This window comes from Protopterus annectens, chromosome 2.part0 (assembly GCF_019279795.1).
Source record: "Protopterus annectens isolate FY-2018-M chromosome 2.part0, PAN1.0, whole genome shotgun sequence".
Lineage (NCBI taxonomy): Eukaryota > Metazoa > Chordata > Ceratodontiformes > Protopteridae > Protopterus > Protopterus annectens.
The window spans coordinates 1,844,765,565-1,844,781,591 of record NC_056728.1 but is presented as its reverse complement, the minus strand read 5'-3'; the positions used below and the strand labels follow the sequence as shown (position 1 = coordinate 1,844,781,591).

Here is a 16,027-nt window from a genome sequence, read left to right as displayed (position 1 = left end):
TCAACTATGTTCTGGAAAAACTCACCTTACCTCCTTTTGAGCCTGCTGCCACATCTGACATCAAGTTTTTATCTTGGAAGACAGCCATCCTGTTAGCTCTGACCTCTGCCAGGAGAGTTTCAGAGTTGCAAGCTCTCATGGCTGTGCAACCTTATATTATTTTTCCATCAAGATAGGGTGTCTTTAAGGACTAATCCTACTTTCATGCCTAAGGTGGTTTCCAAAGTGGCTTTAAATCAAACTATTCACTTGCCAACTTTTTCCCCAGTCTTCAAAATAAGGGGAAAGGATCTTGCATTCCTTGGATGTACACAGACAACTATGTTTTTACCTGGACAGAACCAAGGACATCAGGAAATCAGAACAATTGTTTGTTTCTTATGCTTCAAGTTCCCAAGGTAAAGCCATTTCAAAACAGACCATTTCAAAATGGATTGCTCATGGAATCAGATTTTGTTATTCACACCATGGAAAGCAAATCCCAGGGAGTATAAGGACTCACTATACCAGAGCTGCTGCCACTTCAGCTGCCTTCCTCAGGGGAGTTACTACCAAAGACATTTTGGAAGTTCAGTGCGTACTTTTTCTAACCACTACACTCTACCTCTCTACTCTAAGTCTAGGGCAGGCTTTGCTTCTGCAGTCTTGCAGGGCCTTTTAGCCACCCCCTCTACTTTATGACCACCTCCCTTTTATTCTGCTTTGGGATTCAACCCTACAGTCATGACTGCAACAGTGAAACACGATGAACATAGTACAGTTGTGTACACTTACCATAAATGTAGATGTTCGAGTGTCTTCACTGTTGCAGTCTGGGTCACCCTCCCTCCTGTCCCCTCTTATTTTTTCTTTTGTGTGGTTCCCTTCTTCTGAGGTGTATTTGCAAAGGGGTATGGGATCTTACTCATTTTGGAACACCTGACAAGAAAAACTGGAGAATATGGCATCGGCTGTCAGCTTTGTACTCCTGGCGCTCTGACGTCAGGGAGCATGGCTGAGCAGCCGACGCCGGACCCAGACTTTGGGATTCTGGCCGACCGAGGACTGCCTGCCGGCAGGGGAGAACCCTACAGTCATGACTGCAACAGTGAAGACACTCGAACATCTACATTTGTGGTAAGTGTACACAACTGTACTTTTCCTCACATAAGTCTACTACGAGGAAAACGTATGCTACTAAATGGAAACGATTTTCTTACTGGGCAGAATATAGAAGTTTGGATTCTTTCTCAGCCCCAGTCCATGAAATTCTTGAATTTCTAGCACAGCTTTTTCAGTCTGGTGTGACTTCCGCTACCATTAGAGTACAACTAGCTGCCATTTCTAATTTTCATATCAGTATGCTTAATTCTAGCATAATGTCTCATAAGCTCTGCAAAGCCTTTATGAAAGGAACATCTCTTCTTAGACCCCCAGTTATAGATCCTCCCCTCCTTGGGATCTCAATTTAGTTTTAGCCTCCTTAATTTTGCCTCCCTTTGAACCGGCAGCATCATGCTCTTTAAAATTTCTTTCTTGGAAGACACTTTTTCTGGTTGCTATCACTTCAGCTAGATGTGTCTCAGAACTTCAAGCACTATGTGTTTGTCCTCCTTACCTGGTGTTTCACAAGGACAGAGTTTCTGTGTGGACCAATCCATCCTTTATTCCTAAAGTCTGCTCAGAGAACAATTTAAATCAATCCATAGATCTCCTAGTTTTCTTTCCTAATCACAGCAACAAGGCAGAATACAAGCTCCACCAATTGGATGTACACAGACAATTGCGTTTTTACCTTCATAGAACTAAGGAACTAAGAAAGTTAGACCAGTTATTTCTTTCTTATGCTTTCAACAAACAAGGCCTTCCAGTTTCTAAAGTGACCCTATCCAGATGGTTATCTGATACTATTGCCTTTATTTATCAGTTATGAAATAAAGAGCTACCAGCTAAACCAAGAGGTCATTCCACTAGAGCATTAGCCACTTCTGTAGCTTTTCAGTCTAGGTTGCCCATAGACTCAATCTGTACAGCTGCCACTTGGGCAAACCCCACACTTTTATCTCTCATTGCAAGGTAGATATGGTCTCCCGGAGCAGAGCTTCCTTTGGTTCTACTGTTCTGAAGAGTTTGTTCCAATGAGCCACCTGGGATTTTAGGTGCTGGGGACGCTGTCCCAAACAGCAAGAATGAAGGTAAGATGGACAACTTAACATAAAGAAGTTATGTACCTACCAACGTTCCATGTTAGTTGTCTTCATCTTGCCTTCCTTCTTGCATCCCTCCCTCCTTCCCCCTACCTAGAGGATTGTGAGGAGTTCCCTTATGATGTCCTTCAAGGATGCATCTGCAGTCCTTACAAATGGGTTGTCCTGTCGTCAGGCAGCCCTTCGGTCGGCCGGATTCCAAAGTCTGGGTCCGGCTTCAGCTGGTGTCGCACTTCACCCGACGTCATCGCTGCAGTTTTTCGGGTATAAAGGCATCAGCCGCCATCTTCCTCAGTCTTTCTTGCAGCGCTACGCCGAAGAGCTGTTACTTTAAGTGCGGTCGTGCCGTCGGGTCAGATCCAGAGATTACTACCCAATACTACCGAAGACTTCTAAAAGCTACCTGCTAGACTCTTTCTTGCCTCAGCCGATGTCAGAGAAAGTGAATAACTGTTTATCTTGTAGGAAACAAATACCTCATAAGGATTTCCACTACTGCATACATTGTTTAGGCCCAGACCACGGCGTAGCAGCTTGTCTAGCCTGTGCTTTTTGCTTTAACCGGGCCGGGACTTAGGCGTGTCGGGAGTTGCTGAACAGATTTTCGCCTGATTTTTGCTATATTATGCCAGCCGGATCCTCCGACAACTCAAATTTCAAAAAATTTCAAAAGACAGGACCGACGGTGTCGCCGGGTTTCGCCCGAAAACGCATAACAAAAAACATGAGTGTCTTGTTTGTTTTGGCGAAAACCGCAAGGTTCTTTCTTCAGCGAAACCATACCTTTACCGAGGCCTCCTCTAACCTGGTAGAATCGGCCTCTGAAATCCAACCTTCTCTTGCGGTTTCTCAGGAATTATCAGACACTATTCCCGTGGATATTTCAACCCCTGCACGTGGAGCTGCTAGGCCTCCCAGCAGCCATGTCTATTAAGGCCTTTGCCAGGGCTAACGCAGCCAAAGTTTCAAAAACGGTGCCTGCCAAACCCCCCTCACACAGGCCCAGCACCAGCTCCCATATGCTTTCTTTGGCTGAGGATCTAATTTCTTTAATTCGTGGATCCCAGCCTCATCCAGACAGGACCTCTCTCCCACCTCCAGAAAAGAGGCCTCGAGCAGAGCCCCCTGAGCCAGTATCCACAGATGATTCCTCTGATGACTCAGAGCATACAGATCCTCCTGAGGCTCCTTATTCCCCTTACGAAGACTCTGATGCTGAAGAGTCCATTCCTTCAGCCTCTCCACCTGAGGAATTTTCCTTTGGGGAAACCTTGCATGCTATGAGGGAACAATTTCAGTGGCAGGGCCAAGATTTCTCAGACATAAAGAAGTTATGTACCTACCATAACGTTCCATGTTAGTTGTCTTCATCTTGCCTTCCTTCTTGCATCCCTCCCTCCTTCCCCCTACCTAGAGGATTGTGAGGAGTTCCCTTATGTTTTTACTGGCTGAGCATCTTTTATTACTTCACATGCCAGGTAATTTATAACTCTTTCCTTGTTTAGGTGTATTGGACAACCAGTTTTAGTAACTGGTTACTCTACTTATGTGTCTGGTGTTCGCTGTCACAAACGAGATCTGGGTAGCTGATGCTGGGCATTCTGGGATAAGGGGTAGCCTCGAGCCAGTAAACAGCTCTCGAGCTATAGAAGATGGCCGAGTCGGAGCCGAGGCTCAGCTACGAACCCAAACAGCAAGAAGGAAGGCGAGATGAAGACAACTAACATGGAACGTTATGGTAGGTACATAACTTCTTTTTCAATCCCCAAATGACTTCGCTATCATGCTGGAAGATTTGTCTCAGATAAATAACTGCTGTCAAAATTATGGTCTGAAACTAAATGTCAGAAAATGCGTTATTGTATCCTTTGAGAAGTAATCTACCCAAAGGAACTACCACAGTAACGGTACGGGCCTAGGAGTTGACCCAGTTGTTCAGTATTTAGGAACTTACGTGGACAGTGACCTAACTTTTGACCAGCATGTATCTATTGAATTTCCTTCTATATTGCACAGATTATAAACAAAAGGATTGTCCCAATCTAGGGCGTCATTGTCCCCCCTTTACTCAGCTGTAATTTGGCCAGTCATCAAATATAATGCCTTCTTTGGCATGTATATTTCCAGATACATATAACAGCTGGAACACTCACAGATATACCTTACTAAAAGGGTACAAGGCTTAAATAACATGTCCCACATGGACAGACTCAGTCATGTCACTGTATTCTGTATCCTACAGACTTTTAAGAGGTGACCTGTGCCTGGCTTACAAGGCATCCTCCCACCCATTACGGATGGCTGAACTGCATATCATCAAGTCAAATGGCATCAGAAGTACTCTGTCTAGGGATCTAAACCTTTTCTGCAACATCAATAGAATGGTTTGGAGGGAGGTAATATTTTGCAGAGGATACTGCTGCTGTGGAATAGACTCACCATCCCTGTCCATTTTCAAGTGCAACTTTGATGGATGGGAAACAAAAAAAAAATTTATCTGGGACTTCCCATGTATTCTGTCTCTTACAGGCTTTTGAAAAGAGATCTATGCCTGGCATGCAGGGTATTGTCAGACCCCACTATGATGGAACTCCTGCATATCCACAAAACAAACAGTACCAGAATTACCCATTCTAAAGACTTGAACCTTGGCTGTGATATAAATGGAACCTGCTGGTGAGATAGGTATGTATCCCAGAGACTACCCCATCTGTGGAACAGGCTCCCCATCCATGTGATGAGTTCCTCACTAAACCAATGCAAGTGCAACTTGGACAATTGGATGGGAAACGGGAAATGTCATCCCTGGTTTGGCACCTATGTCCTATTGCAAACAGGTAACCTGTAAATGGTTCATCTCCCAGGCCCATGCTTACACCTTATCAAGGGTGTCAGAACTTGTCAGAGATTCTGGATGCATGGCTATGCTTAAAAAGGCACTTGTGGTAGTTAGCCTAGTAAGCATGGACCAATGGAGCTCCTAAATGCTTTATTCCATGCATGGGTCCACTCAAATTGTCTATGGAATGATCAAAGTTATTCTCGTTAGTGGAAATATATAAATGTCCTTCAAGGATGCATCTGCAGTCCTAACAAATGGGTTGTCCTGTCGTCAGGCAGCCCTTCGGTCGGCCGGATTCCAAAGTCTGGGTCTGGCCTTGGCTGGTGTCGCACTTCACCCGACGTCATCTCTGCTGGTCTTCGGGTATAAAGGCATCAGCCGACGCCATTTTCCTCGGTCTTTCTTGGCTGCGCCTCAAGCAGAAGCTGTTCGCAAGTGCCGGTCGGTCAGATCCAGAGATTATTACTACCGAATACTACTGAAGACTTCTAAAGCTAAGTACCCCGTTGGGGACTCTTTCTTGCCTCAGCCGATGTCAGAAAAAGTGAATAACTGTTTAACTTGTGGGAAACAAATACCTCATAAAGATTTCCACTCTGGCCCAGACCACGACGTAGCAGCCTGTTTAGCCTGTGCTTCCTTCAACCGACGAGGCCGGGTCGGAGTTTGCTGAACAGTTTTTCGACTCAGATTTTGCGTACATTATGCCGTCGGATCCTCAGACTTCTCAAATTGTTAAGAAACGCAAAGAAAAAGACCGACACTCACGGTCCGCAGTTTCGGCCGAAACCACAGTTAAGCAAACCGCGAGTGTCTCTGTTGCAAACGGGTCAATCTTCAGCGAATCCATGACTACTACCGAGGGCCCTGCTACCCCAGTTGAATCGGCCTCTGAAATTTTGCCTACTAATGTGGCTTCTCTAGAATTATCGGACACCATCCCTTTGGATGTCTCTACCCCAGCACGTGGTGCTGCTAGGCCTCCTGCAGCCATGTCTATAAAGGCCTTTGCCAGGGCTAAAGCAGCCAAAACTGTTAAGTCTGTGCCTGTTAAGCCCCCCTCTCACAGGCCCAGTTCCAGTTCACAAATGCTTACTCTGGCAGAGGATCTCATCTCTTTAATAAGGGGATCCCAATCTCACCCAGACAGGGCCTCTCAACCTCCAGAAAAGAGACCTAGAGCAGAGCCCCTGAACCAGTGTCCTCAGATGACTCTTCTGATGATTCAGACAATACAGACCATCCAGAAGCTCCTTTTCTACTTATGAAGATTCCGATGCTGAAGAATCTATACCTTCTGCCTCTCCACCAGAGGAATTTTCCTTTGGGGAAACCTTACATGCCATGAGAGAGCAATTCCAATGGCAGGGACAAGATTTTTCAGATTCAAGAAAAAGGCTTAGGACCTTTCTACACTTACCGCAACATAGGCCCTTAGCTATACCTCCAGTTCTTCCTGTTGTGGATGATGCATTCAATGATGCTTGCACTGCTCCTGATACTTTACCTCCAGCCCCTGCCAAGCCCGATAGGTTTTACAGGGTTCCGGACACTCATCACCACTTATACAAGGCTCCTCTTGCAGATCCTGAGACTATCTCCCAAGGGCCTAAGGCAGTAGCCTCGACCTCAGCGAAAAACCCTCTCCCTTCTGAAAGGGAATCCAGGTCCTTAGAGAGATGGGGTAAAAAAGTATACACCTCTGCTACTGTCTCAGCTAGAGCTTTGAACTGTCAGTTTCATATGATCCAATACCAAGAGTTTATGCTTGATCATTTAACTAAGAAACTGTCCTCTGATTATTCCTTAGATAAGAAATATGTTTTAGAAATGGTGAATAACATTCAGCAGGTTAGTAACCATTCTTTAAAATGTGGCTATGATGCACTGGAGGCTTCATTTAGATCAGCCATGACTGGCACAGTTATAAGAAGGCATGCATGGTTGAAAGAGCAGGTCTTGCCGGATCATGTTAAAACAAAGCTATTAGATGCTCCTATGGATAAGGTCAGTCTATTTGGTCCTCCTGCCCAACAAGTAATGAAGAAAATGGAAGAGAAGGCAAAATCTGTACAAACAGTTAAAGATTTCTTACAGGTTCAGTCCCCAAGGTTTAGCAGGAACTGGCCTTCCAAAAATTGGTCCTTTCCAGACTCCTCTAAATCTCAGAGAGGCAGGAATAGACGTTTCAGAGGCAGAAATCAATCCAGAGGAGGTGCCTACAGAGGACGTCAGTGGCAAGGCAATAACCAACGAGGCACAGACACAACCACTACCACTGCAACAGGGCAATCACAGTGACTTGGTTCTGACACCGCCTACCAGGGAACAAATAGCAGCACCTTTAGGCAGAAAGATAGCCTTATTTTCAAAAAACTGGCACTATATCACAAGAGACAAGTGGATTTTGCAAACTATAGACCAAGGCTACAGGTTTCATTTCCACACCTTACCAGTAAAAAGTGGAATGCCAAACCTACCACCAAATCAAAAGACAGAAGCCCTAAAACAAATAGCTCAATTAACAAAGATGAGAGCTGTGGAAAGGGTACCACCTACAGAACAGGGCAAAGGATTTTACTCCAGACTTTTCCTAGTACCAAGAAAAGAGAAAAATTGGAGACCTATTCTTGTCCGCTCTAAACACATTCATCATTGTTCCAAAATTCAAAATGCTGACCCTACAGCAACTTCTTCCCATGCTGGGCAAGGAGTGTTGGCTGGTAACTCTAGATCTCAAGGAGGCATACCTGCACGTTCCCATACGACCAAATTGCAGAAGATACCTCAGATTTCTTGCAGGATCAGAGCATTATCAATTCTCAGCATTGCCCTTTGGCTTATCTACTGTGCCCAGAGTGTTCACGAAATGCCTGGCATCAGTAATCGCTCATTGCAGGCTTCAGGGAATCCAAATTTACCCATACCTGGACGACTGCCTGATACAAGCGGACAACAAAAGCAAGCTGACACAAGATTTACGAAGAGTCATTTGCTTACTACAAGCACTGGGATACACAGTCAATTTAAAAAAGTCAAGACTGATACCATCCCAAACAAGAACATTCTTGGGTGCAGAATTGGACACAGTAAAACAGATGGCATTCCTAACTGCAGAAAAACAAGAACAACTTCCTCTTTACTTCTTGGCATTAACAAAGCAGAACAAACTAACAGCAAGGAAAGTACTGCAGGCCTTGGGCTTCATGGCATCCTGCATAATCCTGGTCCCCCATGCCAGACTGCATATGAGAAAGCTACAGTGGTACCTAAAGAATTTATGGTCTCAACGCAGGCACAGCTTAGAAACCGAAATACCACTAATCCCATGCCTGAAACAAGAATTCCTATGGTGGGCTCAAGCATGCCAGGCAAACCCAGGTTTGTCCTTCCACAACATTCAAGCAAGCCAAACCATCACAACGGACGCCTCAGACCTAGGTTGGGGGCCCACATGTTGGACAAATGCATTCAAGGCTTATGGACGCCAGACCAGCTCCACCTGCAGATAAATCAAGTGGAAATGCTGGCAGTAAAACTAGCAATCCAGAATTTCAGACCATTCCTCAAAGAAGGCCAATTGATGATAAGGACAGACAACACCACAGTCATGTGGTACATCAACAAACAGGGAGGCAGTCATTCATACCCCTATGTCGAATGACTCTGGACCTATGGAATATGGCTCTGAGCTACAACATTCAGTTACAGGCAATATTTGTACTGGAAAAGAACACATCCTAGGAGTCATGTTAAGCAGGACTAGCTCGGATGCTCACGAATGGATGCTACACCGACATCTTCAAGGCCATCACAAAGAAATGGGGAATGCCACAAATAGACCTATTCGCATCCCCACTCAATCACCAGCTCAAGAAATTCTGCACAAGGACATTCCACCCACTTGCTTGGAAGGTGGACTCTCTATCCTTCAGTTGGAAAGGCCTGACAGCATATGCATTTCCACCTCTTCCTTTGATGCACAAGGTACTACTGAAAATCAAAGAGGAACGTCCAAGGATAATTCTGATAGCTCCAAATTGGCCAAGACAACACTGGTATCCATTGCTGAGGAGCATGTCTCGGGGGGGAACGTGGACACTACCCCTGATTCCTTTGATGTTAACTCAGAGCGACTACAACATCCTGCATCCAAACCTGAAAACTCTGCAACTGACTGCCTGGAACATTACATAGGAGCAACTAACCCAGATTTATCCCAAAGGGTTAAAGACATTATTCTGGAGGCCCGCAGACCTTCAACAAGAAGGAACTATGCAGGAAAATGGAAAAGGTTTGTCATTTGGAGTACTGAAAGAGGGAAAGATGTGTCAAAGATAGATATTGCAAACATCCTGGAGTATTTGGCAGAGCTTCTCCATACAGGCCTGTCCTATTCCTCCATCAAGATACATGCATCAGCTATTTCTGCAGAATACAGCTTCGATCCCCCTGTCTTCTCACATCCTCTACTCAGGCAGTTCCTCAGAGGAATCAAGAATGTAAAACCTCCTAGGAAACCACCAATACCAGCATGGGACTTGAACTTTGTGCTAGAAAAATTGACACTCCCTCCATTCGAACCAGCCGCAACAGCAGATCTTCAACACCTATCCTGGAAAACTGCTTTCCTACTGGCAATTATTTCAGCAAGAAGGGTTTCGGAACTACAGGCCTTAATGGCAGTACAGCCCTTCCTAATCTTCCATCAAGATAGAGTGTCCATGAGAACTAATCCTACATTTATGCCTAAGGTGGTATCCAGAGTGTCTCTAAACCAGGCAATCCACCTACCTACCTTCTTCCCCAATCCACAGAACAGGGGGGAAAGACTGCTGCATACCTTGGATGTACATAGACAGTTGCGCTACTACCTGGACAGAACCAAGGGCAATAGAAAAACTGACCAGCTTCTAGTAGCTTATGCAACAGGAAGGGAAGGAAAAGCAATTTCCAAACAGACATTCTCCAAGTGGATATGAAATTGCATAAGATTCTGTTACTCCTACCATGGAAAGCAAATTCCACAGAACATAAGGCCTCATTCTGCAAGGGCTACAGCCACTACCACAGCTTTCTTACGAGGAGTGGCTACCAAGGACATTATTGAGGCTGCTACTTGGACCTCCGTGCATACATTTGCCAAGCATTATAACTTACCTCTATACTCTAGATCCCGTGCAGGGTTTGCCACTGCTGTTTTGCAAGGGATCCTAACTACACCATAATTCTTCTTCCTCCTCCCCTAGTTTGGCTATGGTATTCTACCCATTTGTTAGGACTGCAGATGCATCCTTGAAGGACATAGTACAGTTTTGTACCTACCATAAATGTAGATGTCCGAACAGGATAGCATCTGCAGTCAGGATTACCCTCCTCCTTCCCCTCTGTGGTACTCCTAGGGTATTTACCCACCTAATAGCTAGCTGGGGGGGATTTCTTATGGTGTATTTGTTTGTATATATGTACATACATGCTTGTTTTTTGTGTTTGCCTTCTACTTTTTTGGAAACATTGGCATTTATCCAAAAAAATTTAGCTTACCAAGAGGGCAACTGGCATCTGGGGCAAGAAACTCTGAGGAAAATGGCGTCGGCTGATGCCTTTATACCCGAAGACCAGCAGAGATGACGTCGGGTGAAGTGCGACACCAGCCGAGGCCAGACCCAGACTTTGGAATCCGGCCGACCGAAGGGCTGCCTGACGACAGGACAACCCATTTGTTAGGACTGCAGATGCTATCCTGTTCGGACATCTACATTTATGGTAGGTACAAAACTGTACTTTATCAAGCATGGTATGCGGAAGGCCAATCTATAATCAAAACGGGATAGGTTATTTCAAGCACAAAGAGAAATTAGCAAGGCTTGAAATGGCCTGCAAGGGCAGCTAGCCTAGTACTTAACCTGTGAACTTATATACATATACACACACAATTTGTACATTTGAATGGTTGTTTATAATATATTTATATATACATGTATGGAAAACAACCATATAATTAGATGTTCATAATGTATCTTTTTTACGACCGCAAAAGTTGTCTAAATTCATTTGAGCTTTGTTTCAGGAACTCCACCCTGGGAAAGGTGTGAGGTACTACTGTTTTTGTAACTAGGGACTGTAAAAGTACAAGTCAGCTAGGGAGTGTGTGTACACTCTAGCTGGAACTTACTGGCTTGATCCACTTGCTCTAGGTCCAGAGTATCATTTGTTTGCAGTGTGCTTTCTGGTCTCTATATAGGAGTATATGAATACTCTTTTAATACTCCACTTCCACTGGATACTTTACTGGAATCCGTGGTATTTGTCTCCCTCTTTCAGTATCCTAAAATGCTGTGTGTCAGAAAGAATGGATGGGATCATTAAGGGTAGAGGGGCTTGAATTTTTATTTGGTGAAAAATTAATAAGAAATTGTAAATTGACTAGTTAAATATATTCTTGTTGGGGCGTCTTTGGAGTGTGATCCAGCTACTGTGGGTTGTACAGGGATGGTTTCTGAAGTTCCTCTTGCACTCATTTGTTAAGTGATTAATGGACAGTTGAGTGGTAATCTGTGATACAGTCTTCCCTGTCTTTATTGCAGTACCCTGTGCATTGTTGACTCCAGGGACACAGCCACAAGAATGCCTGTATGATCTTTTATATGAGCTGATAGCTGAGCTGCTTCATTGCATCTCGTGCCCCCTCCCCCAACTGGTATATCTAGGAATGTGTGCATTGCATTGTTAACTAGGACACTGCACAGCAACATTCTTTGCTGCTTTATTAGTGGCAAAGAGTGCAGCAAGAGAGTGGTCATAAGAGCAGAGAATGGTCACAGTGCATTCCAGAAAACAGTACCGCAAACAGGAAACATGGTGTTAAAAATTAAAACGAAATTAATACAGTACCACTAAGCTAACTGGAAAAATTCAGTTTTTGAGAGTAATTGTTTGTGTTAACTTTAGTGTAGTACATGACTTAGATGGCAGATGGAGTGGTACAATAATGATTTACTGTTGGCACAGATGAACTGTAACAGTTAATACTTTTTCTGCTTTTTTTCAGTTCCTGTTACTTTGGATCCCAACACAGCTAGCCCATTTCTGTTGCTGTCTGAGGATTTGACAACCATCAGCCATAGCCCATCAGTGATGCAGTTGCCAGACAATCAAGAAAGATTTAATCTTTGTGCTTGTGTACTAGGATCAAACGGCTTCCGTTATGGAAAACACACATGGGAAGTAGATGTAGGCTGCAAGCCTGAATGGGATGTGGGTGTGGCCAGGGACTCCATCTGCCGAAAGGGAAAGATTACTTTGAGCCCAGAGAAAGGTTTCTGGGCAATAGCGCTAAGAAATGGGGAGGAGTATTATGGTTGTACTTCCCGGTGGACACCACTAACTCTGCAAAGCAAACCGCGGAAGATTAAAGTTTCACTGGACTATGAAAAAGGAAAATTGTCATTTTACAATGCTGAGGATATGACTCACATTTTCACATTTATAGAGCGTTTTACAGAAAGACTTTGCCCTTACTTTTTTCAGGGTGTAAATGAAGGGGACACCAAATCGGAACCCCTCAGAATCTGCCCTCTTAAGATAACTGTTACAAAGGAATAATTGTACTTTTAAGAGGGATCAGTTTTTCTTAAAGATAATGTCTTCATATGTCAAGATTATACTGTTCATTGTCTGGTTGCATACAAGCATGGCACACATATCACAGAACAGAAGAAAATCATGAAGGCGAATGTGTTTGAGGACAGATGTAGTCCCAGATTTGAGTCATAGCAAAACAACCTGCTCATGTGGAACCTTGACTGAAATGAAGCACCTTTCTCTATAGCAGTCTTTTCAGCTGTAAAAATGAGTAACAGCCTAGCTGGAAAAAAAAACAAAACAAAAAAACATGAGATACAGTATCTCAGCTGGGCCTGTCCTAACCAATTTCTCTTCAAGAAAATAAAAAAAAGAAAAATAAATACAAACTCTTCAGTGTAGTTTAAACTGTGCAGTTTAGATTGGTAAAATGCAAAGTCAGAATCTTTGGTAATTTGTCATACAGTTTATTCAATCATGCCACTTATATGTTGCATAACCTTTTGCACGTTCATTTTAGAGTGAATTCCAAGGAGGATGTGTTTGCTGAGCTGTGCAAGTCTGGATACTATTCGTATGCATTTGGATCCCTTAGAAAGCCATTTTTGTTAGCTTTATGTAAAAAGGACAGTCATCTTCCTTTCTGTGGTACCAGTCAAGTTGTGCTAGGTTCTCCTGCTGTTTCACTTGAGCACCACATGTGAACTAGTCTATTCTTGCGCCTGCGTACCATGTTATGAAGATATTAATGGAAGACCACCAGTGGTTTACATCCACATAGCTTACCCCCCCACACACACACACACACCCCCATCACATTTTTTTCTTGCTTTCTGCTAGGCAAGTTTAAACCCCTTTGAACTACTCTGCAATGCATTCTTTGATTCTTTCATCTCCTTTGGGTAGTAGTGCTTTGTTATAGGCCGTGTATATATTCATATGTAAAAAATCCCATTCAGCTCCTCCCATCTGTGCCCTTTTCAACATGTACTCTTCTTCAGCTGCACATCTGTTAAGTCTCCCCAGAGGAAGTAATGTTTCTTAGTCATATCCTCTTTCTCTTCTGTTTTCTCATATGTATGTGGTGGATTTCCAAGACTCTGATCATGCCCTAGCCTTTCAGTAAAATACATCATTGTGGTAATCCTGTATTGTAGTCTACAACCTGATATCTTTTTACACATATCGCTACCAGATCTCTATCTTGTACTTTCGTACATGGCCTTACTACTACCTATTGCATTGAAAGAATGGTGCTAGGATATCTGACGATCATTCCTCCTCCTAAGTATGGCAGCATTGTATTGTCCCTTCTTTCCTGCTTCCCTTTCATATTACATAGGATGTTTAATCCTAGAGATGATTATTCCAAAATGCTTTTCTTTCTCAGACCTACTTTGGGGTTTATCCATCATGACTATTTTCTGTGGGTCCACCACCACCTTGGGATTGCATGTCCTTTCACTTTTTTGCATGACCTTCTTTGTGACCGTCTTTACAAATCTTTCGTGGACATCCGTCTCTCTCATCCCTATAGCTGTGATTGCCACACCAGTCTTTTTACCATTGACATACAAACTGATTACGCTGTTCCACCTATTGCAGTATTTCACTCAGCTACATTAAAGAGAATTTCAATTGTACCATCTTTTACAGCACTTCACTGTTTAATGGCTCTTCTTTAATAAGTCCCACCCTTTACTTCCAGTCAGGCAGACCGTTTTGAGCCCATCTTGGAATTTTAAGCCAAACCCATGCTCAGAGATTTTCCTGTTAAAATATCCATGCGGTATTGTCTTTTTTTATAAAATACTTTGTTCAATAAATAACAAACCAAGGAAAAGAATAAAAAGTATAAAATTTAATGAAACTTGGAACTTATTTTTTTTCTTCATTCCAGTATTGCTTATGACCCATTAAACAAATCATTTAAATTATATGTCTGAATATTAAAGTAAACTTACTCCTCTAACTTTTTTGGTCATCCATCGTAGTTCTCAATGCTTTAGTAAGTCATTTAGTTGTAATCCCATGTAATGCCATTGCAGCAAGAATTTACATTTATAAACCTGGCAGCTAGGAAAAGGAAATAAGCAAATATATATTTTTTTCTTTGCGTAACAAGTGATGATTCAATAAAGCTGATAAAAAAAAAGGAAACATATTTTTAATACAAATTTTCTCATCAGTTTTAATATCATCCCATGTGCTTTCTTTATCCTTTTCAATCTAAAGTTTCCAAGGTAAGCTTTACTTGGATTCCCTACACCTCATCTGATGCAAAATGGATGAATTTCCTTGTGATCAAGTTCAACTCCCCTATTACTGATGTTCTTCGTGGTTTCACTGTTGCAGTCATTACATTTGCGTAATCTGCTGGCAGGTTGCCCTCAGTCGGCCTGATTAACAAAGTCTTGGGTCCCAAGGCCGGTTGCTGTCCCTTCTTCCATGACGTCAGGTCGTCAGGGGTATAAAACATGCAGCCGATGCCATTACATCAGTCTTTCTTGCCGCGCGGTGCCCAAAGCAGAAGCAGTTCGCAAGTGTGCAGGTCGGCCGACTCCTGAAATTTTCGTTTCAGATTTTCAGATCTGAAGTCTTCAACTAAAAAGCTAAGTACCTCATTGGGGAAACTTTTTCTTGCTCATTACCGATGTCAGTAAAAGTTAATAATTGCATTACTTGTGGGAAGCAAATACCTCATAAGGATTTTCATTTGTACTGTATTCCTTGCCTAGGCCCTGACCACTACTTACCTTGCAGTCGGTTCTGTGCTTTATTTAATCAACGCACTATCAAACGGTACATTTTTGCTTCTGAATTTTTTGGCTCACACTTTAATTATCCAGAAATGTCGTCGGTTAGCAATCCGACTACCGGAATACCTAAAAAACGCAAAGAAAAAGAACGCCAGGCTGTTGAGGTCCAAAACTGCCGATGACGCTTCTCTTAAGCCAGTCGCCAGTCCGCCAGTGCTCAGTGAGGTGCTTTTCGCAGCCCGATACCCGCAACATCTGATTCGCAGGCCTCTACTGAGACCCATTCGGAGTCCAGTATGCCACGAGATGCTTCAATTATGGAACCCGCGAATGTCTCTACCTTGGATGGGTCCGGAGCCACTGTGCAGGCACCGGCTTCTGAGGGTGTTTTCAGGCCTACAGATTTGTATATTAGATCGATGCCGTCTTCAAAGCTAAGTCCAAAATCTCGACCTATGCCTAAAAAACGACGCCTAGGCCACTTGTGCAGGCCCCTATGCCTAAAAAACAAATTATCAAAATGGCTGAAGATTTAATTACTCTGATCAGGGTTAGCCAACCCTCCCTTCTAAGAGGCCTAGGCAAGATATTGATTATGAATCTTCGGAACAGGATTCTATTTCTTCTGACTCTTCTAATGAACAGGAATTGTCTAT

At 43.4% G+C, this 16,027-nt stretch overlaps 1 protein-coding gene across 5 annotated transcripts in view; it reads left to right on the top strand.

The window, feature by feature from the left end:
- LOC122793658 (zinc-binding protein A33-like) overlaps positions 1-12,898 on the top strand; it is a 990,434-nt gene extending 977,536 nt beyond the window's left edge. For all 5 annotated transcript variants that reach the window (XM_044061879.1, XM_044061880.1, XM_044061882.1 and 2 more), the window contains one exon: positions 12,080-12,898. In XM_044061879.1, the coding sequence (XP_043917814.1) occupies positions 12,080-12,633 (554 nt within the window). In that variant the 3' untranslated portion in view covers positions 12,634-12,898. The remainder of the gene's footprint in view (positions 1-12,079) is intronic.
- The last annotated feature ends 3,129 nt before the right edge of the window (positions 12,899-16,027 follow it).